The following is a 22,919-nucleotide window of genomic DNA, read 5'->3' on the forward strand; positions in this document are numbered from 1 at the left end:
CAGTGCACGCTCTGCATGGAAAGGTCCCAGGTTCACTTTCCAGAAATTATGTAGCTGTCCCATACAGGGAGGGGCGCGGGTGGCGCTGTGGGTTAAACCACAGAGCCTAGGACTTGCCGATCAGAAGGTCGGTGGTTCAAATCCCCGTGACGGGGTGAGCTCCCGTTGATCGGTCCCTGTTCCTGCCAACCTAGCAGTTCGAAAGCACGTCAAAGTGCAAGTAGATCAATAGGTACCACTCTGGCGGGAAGGTAAACGGTGTTTCCGTGCGCTGCTCTGGTTCGCCAGAAGCGGCTTAGTCATGCTGGCCACATGACCCGGAAGCTGTATGCCGGCTCTCTTGGCCAATAAAGTGAGATGAGCGCCGCAATCCCAGAGTCGGTCACAACTGGACCTAATGGTCAGGGGTCCCTTTACCTTTTTACCCATACAGGGATCGAATCTGCACCCTTGGCATCATCATCACCATGCTCGAATTAACTGAGCTATCCAGGTTGACTTGCCCCAAACCCCGTGGAGCCACTACCACTGATTGTGGGCAGCAGTGAGCTAGCTGACCCCGGTGGTCTGCCTCTCTTGTGAAGGCAGCTTCCGATATTCCTCCAAGTCAACCTGTAGGATTTAAGCCAGCCTTCCCCCAGGTTTGGCTGAGCGGTTGACCTGAATGTGACGCACAGGCGTTCCAACCCACGACTGCTTTTGGTCTTGTGGTTTGATGAGAGGGCCGCGTCCGAGCCTGGCTTCCGGATGCCGGGTTTGGTGACTCATGTAGGGGAACAGGAAGCGAGAGGTCTGATCACCGTCTCTGTGAGCGAGTGACCACATTGAGGTCAGCTCTTTCTGCAGAGAAGAGAGATCGAGGGGAGATGGCCAGAGGGGAAAGGATCAGCTGCAGCTCCTGAGAACAGCTGGAACCAGAAGGTAGAGCTGCCTTCATCTGCCTTCTCACTTTTGCACCTCCTTCCTCAACTCCAGACACTTCACTTCTGGGTTCTCAGAGAAATGGGGGAACCTTTTGGGCGAAAGACTGATTTAGGGGTATTAATTTGTCCGCTGAGCAGTCACCCGCTAAGACCTTATTTCATTCCTCTGCATGAATAGCTTCTAGGATGGTCTCCAGATTCTGTGTACAGATCTGTAGGCGCAGACCATCTCCCGACTCAAACTAGTTCATTAAGAAAATCCCCAAACTCGGTTTCATGGGTGACTCTGGGTCAGCTCCCTGCCGTAGTTTATCTTAAATTTTTAAGTGTCTATATGCTTATTGCATTTATACATTTTAAATTTATTGCTGTACATTGTTTTAATTGTTTGTTTTCCTTCTGTGACTATACCCCCAAGTGTGTTTTATAAGCTGGTTTCCAACCGTAATAAATTATCTATCTATCATCTATCTATCTATCTATCTATCTATCTATCTATCTATATCATCTATCTATCATCTATCTATCTATCTATCTATCTATCATCTATCTATCATCTATCTATCTATCTATCTATCTATCTATCTATCTATCTATCTATATCTATCATCTATCTATCTATCTCTATCTATCTATCTATCTATCTATCTATCTATCATCTATCTATCTATCTATCTATCTATCTAGGTTCTCGCCCTTGCTCTCCTTCTATCCCATTAATGTCTCTCTCTCTACCGCCAGCCTACAATATCCTTGAATCTCTCTCCTTCTTTCCTTGTGAAAACTGAACTTAGAGGTGAGGCTATCCGTTAGGCAGTTAAAATTGAAAAATGTGCCACCAAGCTGAGCATTTATTCGTTACAAGGTGGGAATTGCAATGAAAAGCTGCCATATAATGGAGCACACCCTTCCCTCCTAGCACGAGGGCTCTTCTTCTGCCTTGTGTCCATTCCCTCTCCTGGGACACTATCGGCTGACCTCCACCAACCTGACGCCCTTGGACGCTTTGCGCTACAATTCCCACCAGCTTCTGGCTTCATTTAAGGTGCATGTACTCTGGCTGGATTTAGGCGTGAAGGAGCTGTAGCAAAAGTCATTCAGGAAAGGTGGGCTTTGAAGAAGGGGATGGATGGATGTCAGGGATGCAGCGCTGCTAAGGTAAATTGGGAGACAATTCCAGATGAGCAGCAGAGGAGAAAGAGAGGAAGAGATGGTGGATTTAGTCTGCAAACCACGCCAGTGGTTACATCCCCAAGAGAGAGTAACTGCTTCTCCCGTTTCTTTATTTTATTCACATGTTAAAACCTATTAGTCTTTTCTTGTACTGGTGGGGTTAGGGAGGATTGGGGATGAGGGAAGGATTGATTGCGGACTCAGCAGCAGAGCAGACCCCAGCATCTCAAGGCAGGCCTGAGAACATCTTCCATCTGAAATCGAGGAAAGCTGTTGCCAGTCAGCTTAGATGACACTAGCTCCAAGTGGTGCAGCGATAAAACTGCTAGCACACTTGTAAAGTGAAGCAGGGTCCGGTATGGTTTTAAACTGGAAGGGAGACTGTGTGTTCAGATTGCAGAGGGTTGGGCTAGACAACCCAGATCTCTTGCAACTCCATGATTCTATGAGCTAGAGGGACCCAGTGATCAGCATCCCATGAGGGCTGGCTCTCAATGTTTCCGGTCACCCCAGGCCTATGATTCTAGACTTTCCAACAGCAGCAGGAGAAGTCTGAGCAAGAGTCTCCAGCTTTCCCTCCTTGCTTGGTGAGCCAAGGCCTCGTGAGTTGCTTTGTTCCCTTCAAATATCCAAGCTGGGCACTCAAGTGTCATCAGACAGGCGTTGGATCTGGGTGGGAATGTGATGCATTTGGGTAGTGTTCGACTCCGGGCGTAAAGGCCGTGGGGGAGACCTCCCTCTTTAGGTAGTCATGAGTATTGCAAAGGGTGGTTCCACACCCTATACTGAAAGCATAATTTAATGCACATTTATAGCTTATGACTTTCCCCAGAGAATCCTGGGAACTGGTGTTTACCTCTTCACAGTGTTAAAATTCCCAGTGTCTTTAACAGACTACAGTTCCCAGGATTCCTTGGGGGAACCCCAGAGTCAGAGGCAGGAGAAGGGAGAGAGAGGTCAGGCTGGTGGAGAGTCAAGGGCTTCCATATCTCCTCCTGCTGCTCCACTGTCTCCCAGGACCAGCAGAGGACTGAAGTGGGAGGAGCAGAAGGTTGCACACAGGCGTAGTCCAGACCCTCCAAATGTCCCTATTTTCCCAGGACATCCCTGATTTAGAGAAGCCATCCCAAGTTCTGTTTTGATCCTGGAATGTCCCGCTTTTCCTTATAAAATATCCCTATTTTCAATTGTGATAGGAATTTTATGGTCTTAAATATATGGTAATGTTCATAAGTGTACCAACCAAGCACATACATAGATCAGCATAGGAAGGCCAACCTGGAACCATTTTGATTCCGAAACTGAGCAAATGTTTTCTCTGCAAGGTCAAACTGGAAAAGCCTCCCCATTGTCTTTTCCTTCACAAATCCTGTCTTAAGGGTATGTCTGTGTTTGAATAGGGTGTGAGCCTGGGACACGGCCCAGGAACTAAGTATTTATCACTACAAAAGAATGGCCAGGCTCCTCAGGCAATCCAATCAAGTAACCTGCCAGACAGGAGATAAACAACAACAGGAGATAAACAATATTAAAATTTCTGTTTTAGACTGCCTTTTCTGTGATGTAGGTGTGATCTATCTGAGGGGTGGTCTTAGGTTACATCCCTTCTGTGATGTATGTATAATGTTTCTGGGGGTGGTCTTGATCTACAGGGTGGCAATTTCAAAAATCTTTATAAGGCCTTGCACACCATTTTTCTGGGTCCCTCCTCTCTCCTGCAGGTGAGGGGAGCACCCTGTTGCAATAGATCAATAAAGGCCTAGCCTACAGGCTGCTGTTTTGCTCCAAGTAATCCTGGTTGGTGTTTTTGTTTTTTGTCCAAGGGAGCCCTCGGATTTTTTCCTTAACACAATGGAGAAATGTTGGAGGGTTTGGAGTTATCCAACCCCCGATTCGTCTAAAGGCAATCCTGAATAGAGAAGGGTTTTTTTTAAAAAAAAAGTTTAATGTTTTATTACCTTTTTATATATGTTGGAAGCCTCCCAGAGTGGCTGGGACAACCCAGTAAGATGTGTGGAGTATAAATAGAAAAAACATAATTATGGAATGGGAAGTTCCTATTTTCACCGGAGAAATGTTGGAGGGTATGGTAGTCTTTGCCTGCTTCTGTGCAGCCGGAGTTGGGAAAATACATGTGTTGTGGTTTGAGCTGTCCACCCACCTTCCTCTTGCATTTTAGAGGTTGTAGTTGCGGCAAGATCGAGCTATGAGCCAAGTGGAGCTGATCTGGGGCGCCTTCTCCTTGATGTTCTTAGGAGCCTTGGTCAGCATGTGCATGAAATGCCAAAGGACAGGTAAGGCTTTCCTTTGAAACACGGATCTGGATCCGTGTTTAGAGGGTTTCCCCTCTTTATATGTCCCCAACACATTGTGAAAAACGGGCCTCATCTATGGCCACAAAGAGAAGGTTAAAGGTTTTTTTTGTGTGTGTAAAAAGGTAAAGGGACCCCTGACCATTAGGTCCAGTCATGACCGACTCTGGGGTTGCGGCGCTCATCTCACTTTATTGGCCGAGGGAGCCGATATACAGCTTCCAGGTCATGAGGCCAGCATGATTAAGTCGCTTCTGGTGAACCAGAGCAGCGCACGGAAACGCCGTTTACCTTCCCACCGGAGTGGTACCTATCTATCTACTTGCACTTTGACATGCTTTCAAACTGCTAGGTTGGCAGGAGTAGTTGGACACAATTGTTTGGAAATGGTGCAGCTGGAAAGCTGATAGTGTGCAGGATTAGATACCTTAAGCATATGTGTTGACGAAACCACTGTTGCGCAACCTCAGTTTTGCCTATCTGTAAAATGGGCACAGTGATACTGCCCCGCCAACCACACTCTGCAAATGCACCTACCACACACAACCTTAGAATGACCCTGATTTCCCCCTTTTCATCTTCTCTTGACAAATGACAACTTTTTGTTCTGGACCATGCTATGTTACTCCCACCTTTTGTATAATTTTAGCTCACAAATGTTTGTGTTTTTCTCCTCCTTGTAGGAGGGAGACAAGAGCAGACAGGCCTGGACAGTCAGAGGAATCAGTAAGTAGCTGATCACCATTGCATGTCTGATTCTCTTATTGCTCTCTGGGGCGTAAGCATGAGCAGTGTGTATGGAGGTCCTGGGCTGCCCAAATGCCAAGACGCCCCTCTCAGACTCGCTGATGTGGTCCAAAGGAAAGCAGAGCAATACGTTCAGCACCAGCTTGGCTGCATGAGTTGCCAGAAGGGGATGTACGAGACGCCATCCACTCCAAATTTGTGTAGGGTTTGTTCCTTAGCCTTTCATTTCCCCAGATATATCCCACAAGGCAGCAGATTGTTCTTCAAGGAAGCCTTTCTCACAAATGAGCATAGCTGCAAGGCAGCACAGGTTTTGGGCCAGAGTTTTCTACCCTGCCTTAGCTCTCCCAAGTTGGCATATAAAAAAGTTTAATAAAATCAAACAGCTTACTAAAACCAGCTGAGGAGCAGTAACAGTGCCCTCAGGGAAGCAGCACATTAACCAAACACAGACTGCTTAAAGAGGTTCTATTGCAAACCAGCGGCATATAAATTAAATATCGGAAATGTTTCAGATTTTTGTTGTTGTTGCACTATGGTGCAAGAGGGTCCATCCAGATGGCTATAATTCAGTGACATTACAGAAGCATCCCAGAACAGCTAAAGAAGCAGAATGATGTCTGGAAGTTCCAGTACAACCCACAACTAATGTGCTATTATTGCATCAAGGACATCAGATGTCAAAGAAATAAACAACTATCTGACTTTCAGAAGACATCTGAAGGCAGCCCTGTTTAGCGAAGCTTTTAATATTTGATTAATTATTGTATTTTAATATTTTGTTGGAAGCCACCCAGAGTGGCTGGGAAAACCCAGCCACATGGGTGGGGTATAAAGGTAAATGTAAAGGGACCCCTGACCATTAGGTCCAGTCATGGCTGACTTTGGGGTTGCAGCGCTCATCTCGCTTTATTGGCCGAGGGAGCCGGCGTACAGCTTCTGCGTCATGTGGCCAGCATGACTAAGCCGCTTCTAGTGAACCAGAGCAGTGCACAGAAATGCCGTTTACCTTCCTGCCGGAGTGGTACCTATTTATCTACTTGCACTTTGACGCGCTTTTGAACTGCTAGGTGGGCAGGAGCAGGGACCGAGCAACGGGAGCTCACCCCGTTGTGGGGATTCGAACCGCTGACCTTCTGATTGGCAAGTCCTAGGCTCTGTGGTTTAACCCACAGCACCACCCGCGTCCCTTTTGGGTGGAGTATTATTATTTGTCAGAACTGCCCTAGGTCCCAGCTCACAAAGGACCAACACCAGGTCGTTGTTATATATACAAAAGTCTTTATTGAAGTTCAGTTTCCATTTTAAAGCCTTGGCGCGCAGTTCTACGTCTTAAACTCTAGACCGCCGAAGCTCCGTCTGAATCTCCTCCCCTTCCACACCAGTTTAAGACTCTAGCCTTGCTCCACCTCCTCCTTAGCTCCTTCCTCCTCTGGGCCCTCCTGCCCGCTGGGGTCTCAGCCTTTCTGGACTCCTCTGACGCTGATTCCCCGGATTTACTCCCCACCCTCCGGCGGGCTTTAGGACCTGGTTCCCTATCCGGGCTACCTGCTGTGCCGCTCGCCTGTACATTTGAACTTGGCGCATGCGCCCAGTCGGCAACCTTCCTTTCGACCGTTCCCTCGCTCTCCGATGGAGGCGTGGTCAGCCCTAACTCATCTTCTCTCTCTCCTGGAGGAGACACTAGCCCTGATACCTGGGATTCTTCCCCCCCACTACGCTCTGGTGGGGAAGCTAGTCCTGACCTCCACCCGCTGCTCTGGGAGTCACCGCTGGCCCCTTGCTCCTGGCGCGTCCCCCCTGGGACCCCCCTTGCCCTGGCCATCGGCGCCCCCCTCTGGGAATCTTCCAATTCGCTGGAAAGGCTCATGGAATCTCTCGGGCCACTGTCATCTTCTCCCACGCTGCCCTCAGACTCCTCCCCTTCGCTCTCCATTTCCTTTCTTCCCTGTGCCTCTGCTCCTGAGCCCCTGACATATTATTATTATTATTATTATTATTATTATTATGATGATGATGCATCAAAACACCAATCTGAAGGAGTCCCAAACCAGTGCCTTAAATTCTGTCTGGAAGCAAATTGGTAGGCAATGTAAACAGCACAGTATTGGTGCAATGTGTGCTTTGAGTTCCAACATTAGTCTTCTACGTCCTGCACTAGTTGACGTTTTCAAACAGTCTCCAGGGGCAGCCCCACAGAGGGTGTATTGCAGCAGTCTACTCCGTAACTGAGGTCGGCTCTGTTTTCTCTCATTCAGGGATGAGGAATCCTGTGGCCTTCCCACAATTGGACTCCAGCTCACGTGGCCAATGGCCAGGGATGGGCCAACTGGTGTCTTAAAAGCCATAGCTGGCATGCTGCCTAATTTCATATTGGTTGGTGGGGGAGTGGGGTGGCAGAGAGAGAAGGGGTGACCTGCCCACTTTTGGCCTGTTCCTGGCCACTGCAGGTTCTCTTGGTTTCTCCTTTTTCCAACCTTAACCATTTCTCGAGATTTCTGCAGCAATTTGCAATCTTTTCTTTAAAACACCTTCATGAAAATTCTTCAGCATTTTGTTGTGAATTTTTTCTAAGGAAAAAACTTACCTTTGCAAGCAGTTTCTCCTAACGTGGCACATTTTTTTATGTTACTTCCAATAACATGTTAATTGCTAAGCACATTTCCCCCTAATATCATGTGTAGACATTTGTGAGAGAACTGCATTTGCAAAATTTGAATAAGTAGGAATTTCAAAGGATGGCTGTGTTTCGATTCTCATAGAAGCATCAAATTGTTGAGTTGGAATGCATCCCAAGAAGGCAGGAATAATCATATTTTTCTGAAAGTGTGAATTTGATAGATTTGCCTTTAAACATGAACTGAACTGAATTTCTCCCACATTTTTTTATATGATTTTTATTAAATTTTCTGTCTTACCATTTCAGATAACATTTTACATAAGATAGCAATGACTTCCCTTCTTCTCTTTCCATGGTTCATTTTGCATATCTTATATCCCTGCATATTTTACAAAAACTATACGAATCGGTTTTCCATTATTGCGTCCATCAAAAATGATTTACGCTGTCAAATTTATCTTAATGCTTTTTCAGCTGTACTCAGTTATTTTCCATATATTCAATAAACGTTTTCCAATCTCCTTTAAACATATGTTCTTCTTGTTCTCTTATTCTATATGTTAAGTCTGCAAGTTGTGCATATTCTGTCAACTTTAAGTTGAATTTCTCCCACATCTTTGCACATAATGAAGGGAATGCATTCCTTGGCAGCAAAATATTGAAAACTAAACACCAAAGATTCTTCCTGTATCTTTTCAGTTATGGAGAGCAGCAGAGGTTTGAGGCGGTCCGCTCCCATTCGAGTAAGTGTGTTCTTTTCCCCCCATTTTTGTTTTTTTATTATTAAATATTTTCTTGGTTTTCAAAAGTATATGCAATGTGTCTCTCTCCCCCCCCCCCCAGTAACATTTTTTACAGATCAGTTTCATTTGTTGAGACATTAGGAAGAAAAGGGGGGGGGAGGTGGAAGGTGGAACGGTGAGTGGGGGTGGGTGGCAATGTTTGTACAGTGGTGCCCCGCAAGACGAACGCCTCGCAAGACGAAAAACCCGCTAGACGAAAGGGTTTTCCGTTTTGGAGGCGCTTCGCAAAACGAATTCCCCTATGGGGTTGCTTCGCAAGACGAAAAAAATCTTGCATCCCCCCACGGTTTTTTTCCGCTTTTTTCACCCTTTTCTTAAGCCGCTAAGCCGCTTATCAGCTGTTCCGCTGATAAGCCGCTTAACAGCTGATCGCTGGAAGCCACTTGACAGCTGTAGCGCTAATCCGCTAAGCTGTCAATGGGCTTGCTTCGCAAGACGAAAAACCCGCTATACGAAGAGCCTCACAGAACGGATTAATTTCGTCTTGCGAGGCACCACTGTATTTTACTTACCTTAATATATGTGGGGTTTTGTGTCAGCGTCGCTTGTGTAGGTTCTCTGCTATTCACTTGTGTTTCTTTGGTGGTGAGAGAGGTGTAAGTGTGTTCTTCTGAGTTAACTCCCACTGTCTGCTATAGCCAAAGTGGATCCATATTGTGCGTTGCACCTGATATGTGGTCTTTGGAAACCATGTTCCGTTTTGAAGGATGATGCTGTTAGCCAGCTTAGCCTGGGATTAGAGAGTTTACCATTGGGTGGTTGTCTCCACTTCTCCATCTGTGATGGAGAGAAGTCCAGAATCAGCAGCAGAAGCTGAAGCAGGAGAGTAGAAGGAGGGAGGCCGAGAAGCAGAGATGAGTTGAGCTGGTGAAGAGTCATGAGTTTCTCCCACTCCTGCTGCGACAAGCTCCTCATCTCTCAAGGGTTTGTTCCAAGCATTTGGAGACTGTGCCTGCGTGCAGCCAAGCCCTCCTCCGCCCTTTTCATGCCTCTTCTGGTTCTGGGATGCAAGGGCAGAAAAAAGCTGGTCACAGCAGAACGGGGAGACACCTGTGATTAATTTCGAAATTACGTATAAACTAAACAAGCTATAGCTTAGGGCTCCACTCCCTTGGGGCCCCCCAAAAAATAAAGGGGGAAAAACCTGGATATACATTTCCAAAATATAAGATAAGTTCAACAATTACTTTGATAAAATACATACAGTGGTACCTCGGGTTACATACGCTTCAGGTTACATACACTTCAGGTCACAGACTCTGCTAACCCAGAAATAGTGCTTCAGGTTGAGAACTTTGCTTCAGGATGAGAACAGCATCAGTGGGAGGCCCCATTAGCTAAAGTGGTGCTTCAGGTTAGGAACAGTTTCGGGTTAAGAACGCACCTCCGGAACAAATTAAGTACTTAACCCATGGTACCACTGTATTTTGTTGTGTGCAAATGGTTTTAGATACCTATTAGGTCCATAAACTACCACATAGCATATATTCAACACAAAAAACAGCAACAATTTGTCGTTGACGAAGGTCAGCTGGACATATAAAGGGCCCCATTACCTTCAGTAGCTTAGGGCCTCATCAAACCTAAATCCGGCCCTGCCTGTGGTTCTTCACCAGCCTGACTCATCTCTGCCTCTTGGCCCATCTCTGAGTCTGCCTCTGATTCTGCACTGCTCTCTGCCACAGACTCTCCCCGCTCACTAAGCCCTGTTGCCTCTTCAGCTTCTGACACCTCCTCTTCCAAGTCTTCTCCCTCTTCTCCCCTGTCCCACCACCATTCCCTGGCCTCTGAGCCTTCTTCCCCTAGGGATTCCCCAGCTGGTTCCTTTCACCATCCCTCTGCATCCAACCAGTCCCAGGCATCACCTCCTTCTTTTGGCGGTAGCAGAAACTGCATTTCTGCACTGATGTAGTTAGTAGCATTTGAATCCTTCCCCTCCAAAGGTGTGACTAACTACTTGCTGTCTCTGTCTCTCCTGTCTGTTTTCAGTGTCGAGACATGACTGTCCAAAAATCCTGTGTGACATGCCAGGACGAAGGTAGGTCAGGCTGCTTTGGCAGCCTCTGAAGAAGACCGTGCTCCATCAGCCTGATGCATTTATTTCATTTTTACCCCTGTGGGCGCTTAGGGTTTTGAATATGGTTCTCTCCTCCCTCCTCCCTCCCCATTTAGAATATGGTTTCCAGATGTCCCCGTTTCCAAGGGACAGTCCCTGGATTTACAAATCTGTCCCCGGACAAAATCCGTCCCCAGAATGTCCCCGGATTTCATTTAATGTCCCTGGATTTATATTTTAAGTGTTGTAGATTTATTAGTAGAGGATGAATGTTGTGTGATTGGTTCAATGGCACAAGACACATCATATGGGGACTGCCGGCGAAGCAAAATGGCGGACGACACAGCAGCAAGCAGCTCTTGAAGCCAGCCAGAGCCAACTGCACTACCAGGCTGGTTCTGGGATGCTGAGACTGCTGCTGCCACTGCCAAGGGGGAACCGGGGATGCCTGGCACGTCAACTGGGGGAACTGCTCACCCCCCCACAACCCAAACTGAGCCAGGAGCGAGAGTGCCCAGCCACCCAGCCAACTGCTCACAGAAGAGAAGATATTACTTCTTTTTTAAAAAAAACACAAACTTTTAAAAATAACTTTCTCTCTCTCTATTTTAAGTGTTTCTGGATTCTTTGAAAAAAATCTGGTAACCTTAATTTAGAAATCAGGTACCACTGCTGAAAAGGTCCTGTGGCCAGTTACCATCTGCCTGGCCAAGCACTCAGTTTAAGCAATTGGGTAGGCTTGGGCATGCCACAATCTAGCATTCCTTGCTTTTTCGTAGTCTTTCTCCGTTTCTAAATATGTCCCTCTATATTTTAGCATAAGAAGCAAACATCCGGCCCTTCCAAGTCACCTTCGTAAGTATTCTTACTCATTTAACAGGACCTGAAAAGGCCCCATGAGCCAGACTAAACTCAGGCATAGGCTTCAATATTCTCTGTCTGGAACTGATGGGCTTTTAAAGCGTGTAAGTCCAATAGCGTTGTGTCCATGATGCTGGTGTGTTTCTGTGAAACAGGCCACATGAAAAGTCTTTTTTGGCGACCTCCGCACCACACATTTAAAGCTGTATCACGCCACTTTGAACAGGCATGGCTTTCCCCCCAAGAATCCTGGGAAATGTGGTTCGCAAAGGGTGAGGAGGAGAAACTGGTTAAACGATACAGTGGTACCTTGGGTTACATACGCTTCAGGTTACATACGCTTCAGGTTACAGACTCTGCTGACCCAGAAATAGTGCTTCAGGTTAAGAACTTTGCTTCAGGATGAGAACAGAAATCGTGCTCTGGCAGTGCGGCGGCAGCAGGAGGCCCCATTAGCTAAAGTGGTGCTTCAGGTTAAGAACAGTTTCAGGTTAAGAACGGACCTCCAGAATGAATTAAGTACTTAACCTGAGGTACCACTGTATAGAGAAGCCCCAGGAGGAGTGGCTGAAACCAACATCCACATCACTTGAAAGCAAGCATGTACGCAACTCAGCTAAGATACTGAGGGTAGTAGCATTGGGGAATGCTACCTCTGGAAGCAAGCAGTGGTTTGCATTGCAAAGCAATACAGAATTTACATCAAAATTGAGGATTATGTTCAGGAATATTCATCATAGACCTTGAATGTTCCCTGAAGCAAAGCTGCAGGGGCAGTGAGCTTGTGGCTCTCCAAATAATAATAATAATAATAATAATAATATTAATACCCCACCCATCAGGCTGGGTTTCCCCAGCCACACTAGGCAGCTCCCAACAGAATATAAAAAATAGAATCAAACATTAAAAACTTTCCTAAATAGGGCTGATGTTGCTAGACCACAATTGCCACCATCTCTGAATATTGGACAAGATGCTTGATGGGAGATGGAGTTGGTTAGAACATGGTGCTGATAACCCCAAGGTTGCAGGTTTGATCCCCAGAAGAGACAGCTGCATATTCCTGCTATGGCCAAGGCACAGTCTGACCCCCTCTCTACTTCTGTAATCTTCATAGAACCTGATTCTTGCCATTAATTTGATTCTGAATTGATTCTAGAATGTATTTTAATTAATTGACTGTGCGGTTTTATGTATGCTGTGCTATTTTTACCTGCTCTGAGCCCGGCTTTGGCCGGGGAGGGCGGGATACAAATAAAGTATTATTATTATTATTATTATTATTATTATTATTATTATTATTATTATTATTATTGCAGAGCGCTGGACTAGATTATCCACTGGGTCCTTTCCGATTCTATGATCCTAACATCTGGAGGGCCACAGATTCCCCAGGCCTGTACTGTGGACACCTCACAGAGCAGCCTCTGAAGAGAGCGACCTATGGCTGGCAGATATTTCTGGGGTCAGAGAGGGAACACTTCCCTCCCCAACTCATTCTCCACGGTGCCCTCAGGAGGGTGGCGGCATTGTAGCATTTCAAATTTAGCTTGTTAGGGAAGCGATGGGGAGCAAAACTTTTTTTTAAAAAAATTTCTCATTATAGATTTGTAGAGTTGCAAGGGATCCCAAGATTCATATAATCCAACCCTCTGCAATGCAAGAATGTCAACATACCAATAATGCCCATCTAATTTGAAACCATACCTGCCCCTGCTTATTGCTTTGCAAATGTCCAAGCAGTTTTAATGCTTGACAAGTGCCACTCAAACTCAAAATCACCCAGCAGCCTATTGATCCAGATTTTTAAAAAAAAAGGTCTGGGAGGAGGAAAGACCCACAGATCTCACTGACTTTGGGGGTTAATATTCAGAATTGAATGGAACCATTCTTCAGATTTTGCACTTTCCATATTTTGCCTTTCTTTCTTTTCTTCTAGTACTGAAGTACCCAAGTGGATCTCAAAAGATAAACAAAATGTTGACAAATGCACGCATTCACATAAAATACATTTGTCAATATGTTGTGCCAGAACAATGTGTGTTTAAATAGTATTCGTATGATGTAGATTTAAAAATAAATGTTGAAATGGGGCGAGGTGGAATTATGAACGAACGCATGCCAAACACAGGCTGAAACAGGCAGAACTTCATCACACCCAGTCATGGTTTTTTTTTTCAGAAGCCTGCCCTGAGCCCAGGTATCAAAATATTGAAAAAGGTAAGTGCACTACTTCAGCATATCACAGGTAAAGGAAACGGATGCTGTGATTTAAGCACAGACTGGTGCTGGGTGAATTTCAGAGGGCTAGAGGGGATTCAGCCCCCTTTGGCCACTGTTTCCAAGAGACTCCAAGAGGCCAGGATTTGTCCCAAACTGGGGTGTGTACAATCAGAAGATGGAATACCCATGAAGGGTATCCCTTTCCCCATAAATTGAGCCCTGTTGTTTCTTTCATGAGTCAACAGCACCATACCCATCAAGTGCCCCTATTTTCCCTGAACATGCACAGAATTACAGAAGCTATCCCAGCTTCTGATTTCATCCGAGAGTGTCCCGTTTTCACCCTTCCAGCACCGCTGCCACTGAGCATGGGAGGAGAATGAGCCAGAACCTGAAGCAGAATCCTTCTGCGCAAGAGAAGCATTGCCCCAACTCTCTCACCGCCCTGTCCTGTCCCCTCTCCCTTGCCATCTTGTTTCCTCACCCTGTGTGCGAGGGCTTGTTGGATCAATCATCTCTCCATTCTCTGCCATATACTTTGGTCCCAGCACCACTGGGATTTGGAGAGGAAACCTCAGCATAGTCTTCTGAATTTTATCTCGATGGCCTTCAAACTAACGGTCACTCAATTGTACTTTCAGTGCTGCAAATGGAGCAAGATCCTGCATATGTGTAAGTCTATCATTGCAGTAGGCTTTGGGGGCAGGAGGGGAGGATGTTTTGCTTATTTTGAAACTTTCCTGATCTCTTAGGTACAGCGGAACTCTGTTTTCCCACCCTACATGGGCCACGTGAAATCTTGGTCATAGCCAATACCTTCTTATAATAAATTCCACAAATGCCTCTGCACTCGACATAGCTCAGTTGGTTATAATAATAATAATTTTTTAATTTATATTCTGCCCTTCCCCGTTCAGGGCAGCTAACAACAAATTTAAAACACTTAATTATAAAAGCAGCATAAAATACAGTATAAAAACATGAATAACAATAAAAATCAAAAATCAATTAGATAATCCCCAGGGCTAGCTGGCTGAATTGGTCCTACTTGACCAGGGGAGAATTAGCTATGGGGTCTCAGAGCAGGTGATCTTCATAAAAGGGGAGGGGGAGGGAAGAGAAGGGAAATAAAAGATCAGGCTGAATTCAAATTAAAGGTTAGAGCATGGCGCCGATAATGCCAAGACTGCTCCCGTATGGGGCAGCTGCATATTCCTGCATTGCATGGGGTTGGACTAGATGATCCTCAGGTACCCCTTCCAACTCTTCCACGTCTATGATTCTATGGTTCACAGTCTAAATTCAGTAGTACCATAAGGGTACACAATTAAAAGTATAATGTCACTACAATGCAACGTTAAAAAACAACAAATCGGCCCAAATTAGCAGTTCCTTTAATGTACATCAATATTGAAGGGAGCATAAAGCTCTGGTAAAAAATATCCAGTAGCTTCACACCCAAAACTAGCCCCTAAACTGCCCTACATTAATATTTATCAAACTGTTCCCACAATCTTTTTGTGCCCCCCTATGAGGTCTTCTGGAAGCGGCTTCCTTCGGAAGGCTTCTAGGGTTAGATGGAAAGAGTGGTCCATCAAAAAACGAATTTCTTCGGCTCAGAGAGTCTCAAAATGCTTGGTGTCGTCACTGGGGTGGAAAGCATTTCAGCTATGACCTCTTCCAGTGCGTTCCTCTCACAACACCGCCATCTTGGATGGCTTTACAAGAGGATTAGACAAATTCATGGAGGTGAAGGTTACAAATGGCTACTAGCCAGTTGGCTACTAGCCAGTTGGAGGCAGTATTGCTTCTGAATACCAGCAGCTGGAAACTGCAGGAGAGGAGAGGGCTCTTGGGCAACTGGTTGGCCACTGTGAGAACAGGATGCTGGCCTCTTCTTACGTTCTTCTTAGCACTTCATCTCAGAAAACAGGCACAATAATGCAGGAGCGTAGGCCATCTTTACTGGTCTCACATGCCCCTGAGTTTCAACTGGCCTGCACCAGGGACCAAGCCTTTAGTATGTCAGGACAGTGCCCTGTGGAACTCTTGGCCAATAGATGTTTACCAGGAGCCATCCCTGCTCGCATTTCTAAAAACTGTATTATTCGGACAGGCCTTTTGGGCCTAAAATTATTTTCCATCCGGCTCTTTCTGATGTGCCTGACAGCTTTATTGTAATACTGTGTTTTTAGTAATTTATTGTAATACTGTGTTTTTAGTCAGTTTGTGGTATTTCATTATCAGTGGAGGTGCCATTGATAAATAAATGTTGAAGCTGCGTAGCAAAAGCTTCCTGGGCAAGTCACAGTGCCTTTTTGGTTGCCAAAATATTGAGCTCTGGGTGGAAATCCTTCTCTCTGACTCCATAAGGATTTCCTGCTCCCCTCCCTCTTCTTCCCTCTTCTAGCAAACCAATCGCTGCAGATATTTATTACAATTGTGGGAGTTTCGTAAGGCAATCCAGCGGTAAGTGGACGAGACAAGAATACACAGATGAAGGGTGTGCAGTTTAGATGTGTGGAGGGTCCTTGTGCTCATTGCACCCAGGGGCTGGGTCGGGGGCACACGACCACATCCCTCCTCCTATATGCATTCAGCCGAGCACCTAATTGATATTGGGCTTCTTCTTTTTTATGCCATGTTGATTCTCAAATATTTCCTCTTTCAGATGAAGATATCTACTCTTATCAAAACGTGGCTGGCCCATCGAGAAGCAGTGGGCTTGGTAAATTCTATTTACTCGGGTGTTTATCTCTCCACTTTCTAAACACCAGGCATAATTTGATCAACTCAGCCTTGTTAAGAAGGATTATAATTTGTTGTCCTGAATGGGGTAACTGTGCCCCTGAAGGACCAGATGCGCAGCCTGAGAGTCATTTTGGACTCACAGCTGTCCATGGAGGCGCACATCAATTCTGTGTCCAGGGCAGCTGTCTACCAGCTCCATCTGGTACGCAGGCTAAGACCCTACCTGCCTGTGGACTGTCTTGCCAGAGTGGTGCATGCTCTAGTTATCTCCCACTTGGACTACTGCAATGCACTCTACGTGGGGCTACCTTTGAAGATGACCCAGAAACTCCAACTAATCCAGAATGCGGCAGCTAGACTGGTGACTGGGAGTGGCCGCTGAGACCACATAACACCGGTCTTGAAAGACCTGCATTGGCTCCCAGTACGTTTCCGAGCACAATTCAAAGTGTTGGTGCTGACCTTTAAAGCACTAAACAACCTCAAAGGCCCAGTATACCTAAAGGAGCGTCTCCACCCCCATCGTTCTGCCTGGATGCTGAGGTCCAACACCAAGGGCCTTCTGGCGGTTCCCTCACAAGCGAGCCACATGACCTTGCCCATTCTCCTTCCTCTCCCAGTTTTACACATGTACCCCTGTCATAACCAGCTAGCACTGGATAGTTGTGGTGGGGAATGTGGGCCACTGTGTTACGATATGGATGCAATGCAGCTGCAAATTGCTAGCTTGAAAACATCACATGATGGAATGTTGGGACTGTTCCGTGGGAAACAGAGGGACAGTCAGTTCACAGTGCGAAGCACCGAAATTAGCTCAGAGTGTAATATGAGCTCTTCCTCTTGTTCCTGTACAGGAAGTACAGGATGTGTTAGTCACTCGACTGCTGGAGCTTCAAGAGAGCAGTCATGTTTTTGTAATGCTGCAAAGACAGAAATAAAGGCATGTAAATACGTTTCTGTCTATCTCTTTCCCCTGCCGGGGGGGCAGGAAAGAGGGTGTGTGTTCTTCTCACGCTGAGAATAATTGCCTATCGCGACCTAGCCTGGATCTTGCTGGAGAATGCAGCCAAGGAGGTCAACAGGAGATCAAGCCGGGTGCCTGGAGAGTTGCCAGTTACTACTGATATAGGCTTGAATTCCGACACACTGAGCATGCTCAGCCCTCGTTGGGCTGCTCTTTGGGTTTCCATGGGGTCGAGTCTGCTGAGATATCCCTCCAGAATGTGGGTGGTGCCATTTTGGCTACATAAGGAATGGCACTCAGAGCTATTAAATACAGAGGAGTCTATGATGGGGTCGAGAGAAAAGAAGTTTGGAAGTAAGCCTGTGAACAAACAATGCAATTGTTTCAGAGCAGCCATTGCTTCTCTCCCCCAGAATCCTAGGTGCCTAACTGGTTATCTATAGGACCTGGGTGAGATTTGCTCAGCCGGCAATCTTCATCTTGTTTGACATTTTAAGTCCTTGCAGTTGTTTGTTTGTTTCTTTGCTTGTTTCTTTTTACAATTGTAAGTTGCTTCAAGACATTTTATGTAGTAATAATAATCAAATAATTTCAGCTCCCTCCCCTGACTGGATTCTCTTTCCTTTCTGTAGTCTTGGCAGATGTGGATGTTTATGAAAACAGCACGACGATCCAGATATGGAAGCACTCACAGATTGCAGGTGAACTATGGGCTGCAAATTCTCTGAGAAATCTTAGAAATCATCTACAATCTCAATTCTTTGATAACATGATGTGTGTCATGTGTGACTTGGCTAACTTTCTTGAGCTATCTGCTCTGCACATAAAACATTTTCCTGCTTTCTAGCTATGGGACGGATTGTATTGATGTACCAGCCTGTAAAAGTAAGCCCTGTTAGCAAAAGCCAGATTTTTGTTTTTGCCCTTCTGAAAGGTGAACTAAATTTGCATCTGTTCACTTAAATTAATACAAGCAAATTTTAGGCAAATTTGTGTCTGTGCCCTGAGTCCTTGGCGATGCCCCTTCCCTCTTCCACACAAGTGCAAGGAGTTCAGAAGCTTCCACTTTGGGTTAACCATGGTTTTATGTTGTCTAGTCCCAACCATGGTTAGCATTTATTATTTGTTTCAAACAAGCCAAAGCTGGCTCATTTAAACCGCTTTTGTTAGTGTTAGCCTTCATTTTGGGTCTGGGCAACATGGCAAGTTGGGGTTAACTAAAAGTTTCTGAATTCCTTCTCATTGCTGTATGGCTTGTTTGCATTGTACTGAACTACGGTTTAGCTTGATGGCTGAAGTCACGTATTGAATCTATAGGACTCAAATATCAGGGAAGTTTTCCTAGGATGAACACGACAAACTGCCCAAGACCGCTTTACTTCAGCAGAACGAAGTTGTTGTAGATCATGCCCCTAGCTAATTAGTGCATGATTGGGAGGGAGACATGTGGCAATTTTTACATCAAAAATGTCTTGGACCAACCCTGGAATGTTTTTCTCAAACCAGAAGACTCTGACGACGATGAATCAGATTACATCAATTCACATCCAAACTGCAGGTAATTTATATGTGTGTGTGTGTGTGTGTGTGCTTATTTCTCCCTGCCCCTGGCAGACGAGTGTAAAGCAAGCTTCCACAAGCTGCTTCCCTCCAGATGTTTTAAACTATGGCTTTCATCAGCCCCAGCCAGCACATGTGGTCTCAGATTAGTGGGAGTTGTGGTCCAAAACATATGGAGAGGAAGTCTGCACGCAGTCATTGTCTGTTTGAGAACTTTCGATGGCTTCTTCCTTAGCTCAATTTGTTCAATGGTTCAGTGTTAAGAGCATGTGGTTATACCCCTAAGGTCCCAGATGCAAAACCTGCCTAATATAGAGTGTGGCAAGGGGACTCCTTGCAGTTAGAAATCTAGCACACCAAGGACAGAGCTTCAAAGCCTGTCCTTTGCCTGCTGTGCTGATTTTTTAGTTGCAGGGAGGGTTTGTTTTTGTTAGTGTGAGCATTAAAAAAAATTGCTACCCATGCCCTACAGTCTGAAGTGATCCAGTTCTTTCTGTCACCTCATACCTCTTGCATGAGTGAACTGGACTGCTGGCAGCAAGATTAGGAAAATAATAATAATAATAATAATAATAATAATAATAATAATAAATTCATTTATAACCCGCCCACTCTGGGCAGCTCCCAACTGAATATTAAAAACACCACACAGTATTAAACATTAAAACTTCCCTAAACAGGGCTGCCTTCAGGTGTCTTTTAAAAGTAGGATAGTTGCTTATTCCTTGACATCTGATGGGAGGGCATTCCACAGGGCGGGCACCACTACCAAGAAGGCCCTCTGCCTGCTTCCCTGTAACCTCACTTCTCACAGTGAGGGAATTGCCAGAAGGCCCTCAGAGCTGGATCTCAGTGTCCGAGCTGAATGATGGGGGTGGAGACGCTCCTTCAGGTATACAGGACTGAGGAAAGACCTTCAGCTCAGATGTCGGGGGAGCTATATAGGAAGCTGCCATATATACCAAGTGGGCTGACTTGCTCCATAGGCTACCCTGGGTAGCAGCAGTTCAGGGTTTCTCCCACCTGGAGATACCACTGGGAACTGAACCTGGGACCTTTAGCATCAAAAGCAGCTGCTTTACCACTGAGCCACGGCTCTTCCCCTTTCTGTTCTGCTGTCAGAGTAGACCACAGGTTGGCAATCTGCAGCTGTTGGTGGCCCTCCATCTCCTCTGATGCCTCCCCCCCCCCATGTTCCACAAAAGAAAATGGTGATGGTTGAATAAGGGAGAGAAAAGGAGTGTTCCACCCACTTTTCTGCTTTGACTCACCGCCACTGGTTGGTGGCCCCTGACCACTTTCCTCCAAGTGAATGAGGCCTTCATCTCTGAAAAGGTTGCCCAACTCTGAGTAAACAAGACTAGGCTGCAGTGACTTGAGTTTCTCGCATCCTCCTTCTCAAACTTTTTTTGAGCTCTGAGCCATCCTTTAGTCCAGTTCTTTCACAGCCTCCATTTTGGGGTGGGGAGACCCAATAGGGAGAAAAGAAATGGGAAAAGCCTCAAACCTTGGAAGACCTGGGGATGTCCCATACAACCGGCCAAATCCAGATGCATAGAACTTGGAAGGGATGGAGATGATAACGTGTCAGGCAAGAGCTCAGGATTGCAGTTGTTTGCAAGCAGAACATGTGGCGGTGAGGAAAGCTAATGCCGTTTTTGAGTTCCTAGAGCCATGGTTTCCAAGTCAGAATAGGTAGTAATTTTACTGCAATAGAAGAAGAGTTTGGATTTGATATCCCGCTTTATCACTACCTGAAGGAGTCTCAAAGCGGCTAACATTCTCCTTTCCCATCCTCCCCCACAACAAACACTCTGTGAGGTGAGTGGGGCTGAGAGACTTCAGAGAAGTGTGACTGGCCTAAGGTCACCCAGCAGCTGCATGTGGATGAGCGGGGAAGCGAACCTGGTTCCCCAGATTACGAGACTACCGCTCTTAACCACTACACCTCTTCTGGAGCACTGTGTCCTGTTTGGGGGCCCACACTTTTGAGACTACAGATCAGTTACAACAGGTTCAGGACAGGGCAATGGGGGAAAAGGTCTGACCAGGAAAGGTTGGAGGAATCGCCTGAAGAATGCAGAGCAAGGATGATTGCAAAGTTGCAATATCTGAATGGTTTCCATATCGGTGAAGATTGGTTTCTGCTGCTGCCCCGGAGGGCAGGACTAAATCAAATTTACTTAAGTTGCCCGCAGGGAGAATGGGGTGGGTCTCTTGCAACAGAAGCAGCATCTTGACTGCAAGAAAAGTTCAACAATAGAATAAAATGACCCAAAAGGGATGGAGGATCTCTTAGTTATTGGATGTCTTGAAGCACCTGCTGGATGGCCATCTATTGGAGATGCATCAAATGGGGGATTTGACTTAAAGATTCCCTACAACTCACAGAGTCCTCTTATCTATCCACCCTCCTCCCTTTAGGTTTCCTGCCTAAGAGCTGGCGAAGAGAGCTTCGGCAGTCGTTCATTCTACAGTCCAGGGAACCTGGCCACTTTCAGTTAGTTCCTGCCTTGCAGTTCAACTTCAAGCAAATTCAGTGACGTGCACCTGACCAAGGCAGGCCACTCTCCAAAAAGAGTCAACTGGAAAGTGTGTGTGTGTGTGTTAAGGGGGAGAGAGATTGTTCATAAATGAAGTATGAGCAAATGGCAATCTACATTTCATTTTCTTGCTTTATTTGTTCTGTCTGTTAGCCAGAGCAAAGTCTATGCTATTCTAAGCAGTTTAGAAAATAAAAGAAGCAAGCGAACCCTGTGTATAATTCACAACAAGAGATTTAACCGTTCTGCTGGGGTGGGGAATGTGTCCCAACATCTGGGAAGTTAAGGTTATTCCAGAGTAGTGCTGTTTACGGTGTAATTTTGAAAGCCCCCCAGAGTGGGGGAGCCTTATGTGGGCTCTGCAATGGCTGAATAATTGGGAGTGAAATTATTGCCCTTCTGCCATCAAACACCTAGCAACAGATCCCAATACATCTTTATTCTCTCGACCAATACAAGGCATGGACAACCATTAGCTTCTGATTGGTGAAAATATGGTTTCGGGCCCTAATTCTTCAAGTGGGGCTAAAAAATAATTCTTCTGAGTGTTGTATCTACACAGACTGGTAGCACAGTTCTGTAGTTCGTCCTGTGACAACATCTTCGCTTTCCTCCGGTGAGTTAATTGTAGCTGCGTTTGTTTTAGCTTGCAAGGCAAGTTCGACATTTATCACTTGGCAGAAGAACGAGTGGGTGGATCTCTTGTGAAAGAAACAGAGAGACTTCAGCTTAGTGTGGTCTGTATCTTTTCCGAGGCCCCTGTGGTCTACAAAGTGCACGTTCAGCAGTTATAGAGTAAGCGGACAGGTCTTCTTATGGCTCAGTAAGCTAGTTAAGCAACAAGATGAAGATAGTAGAAGCTGTTCTCCCAATGGAGGGCTGTAGGAAGTAGAGTCAATTGAGGATTGCAATTAGGACCTGTGTTTTTTAACCTGTCCATGAATGGTCCAGAACAGACAAAGATGGGGGGGGGGGGACCTCTGAGCCAATGAGCTTAACTGCCATGCAATTTTTCCCCACTGAACCACTGGCTTGTATTCAATGCAAAGGATCTTCCCCCTGTGGGCACGGGTCAAACTGTTCCAACAAAGGAAAAATGTTCCTTTGGGGCATCTGATTTCACTGTGGTATCACCTGATTAACAGCTAGCTGTATCCTGTTCTCCATGATCCAGATGTGACCAGCGAGGCAGTCAAGTTTGCTGACAATATCAAATTGCTTGGGGTGTTTAAAACAACAACAACAAAAGGATTATGTGACCAGGTCTACATCTATTCCCAGGAGCAATGTTAAAGATATTCCTCCAACTACTAAAGATCAGCATATGCTTCAAATGCACTGAGTGCTTTTTTAAAAGGGCATTATGAACAGTATTTCCCAAAC

The 22,919-nt window shown here is 45.8% G+C and overlaps 1 protein-coding gene and 1 long non-coding RNA gene across 3 annotated transcripts in view; one reads left to right on the forward strand and one right to left on the reverse strand.

Annotated features, from left to right (window-relative positions):
- Positions 1 to 22,919, reverse strand: part of LOC310832731 — a 150,634-nt gene that overhangs the window by 82,151 nt on the left and 45,564 nt on the right. The window lies entirely within an intron of this gene.
- LAT2 (linker for activation of T cells family member 2) lies at positions 785 to 21,741 on the forward strand. 2 transcript variants are annotated; one of them, XM_083714885.1, is made up of 13 exons: positions 785 to 921; positions 4,278 to 4,390; positions 5,092 to 5,134; positions 8,475 to 8,518; positions 10,568 to 10,616; positions 11,452 to 11,489; positions 13,677 to 13,715; positions 14,360 to 14,390; positions 16,129 to 16,187; positions 16,390 to 16,446; positions 18,066 to 18,134; positions 18,940 to 18,991; positions 21,418 to 21,741. In XM_083714885.1, exons 2-13 carry the CDS (start codon positions 4,303 to 4,305, stop codon positions 21,428 to 21,430), a joined length of 582 nt encoding a protein of 193 aa, XP_083571011.1. In that variant the 5' UTR covers positions 785 to 921; positions 4,278 to 4,302; the 3' UTR covers positions 21,431 to 21,741. The 2 variants fall into 2 exon arrangements, with proteins under 2 accessions (XP_083571011.1, XP_083571012.1); XM_083714886.1 differs by having other exon boundaries at positions 18,943 to 18,991.

This window comes from Podarcis gaigeae, assembly GCF_964106915.1.
Source record: "Podarcis gaigeae genome assembly, chromosome: 15".
Lineage (NCBI taxonomy): Eukaryota > Metazoa > Chordata > Lepidosauria > Squamata > Lacertidae > Podarcis > Podarcis gaigeae.

Excerpts from the sequence above, each read along its gene's own strand:
- LAT2 (XM_083714885.1), top strand. The coding sequence starts at position 4,303 with ATGAGCCAAGTGGAGCTGATCTGGGGCGCCTTCTCCTTGATGTTCTTA. Across the intron at positions 4,391-5,091 it reads CATGAAATGCCAAAGGACAG|GAGGGAGACAAGAGCAGACA; the intron begins GTAAGGCTTTCC and ends TCCTCCTTGTAG. Across the intron at positions 16,447-18,065 it reads ATCGAGAAGCAGTGGGCTTG|TCTTGGCAGATGTGGATGTT; the intron begins GTAAATTCTATT and ends TCCTTTCTGTAG.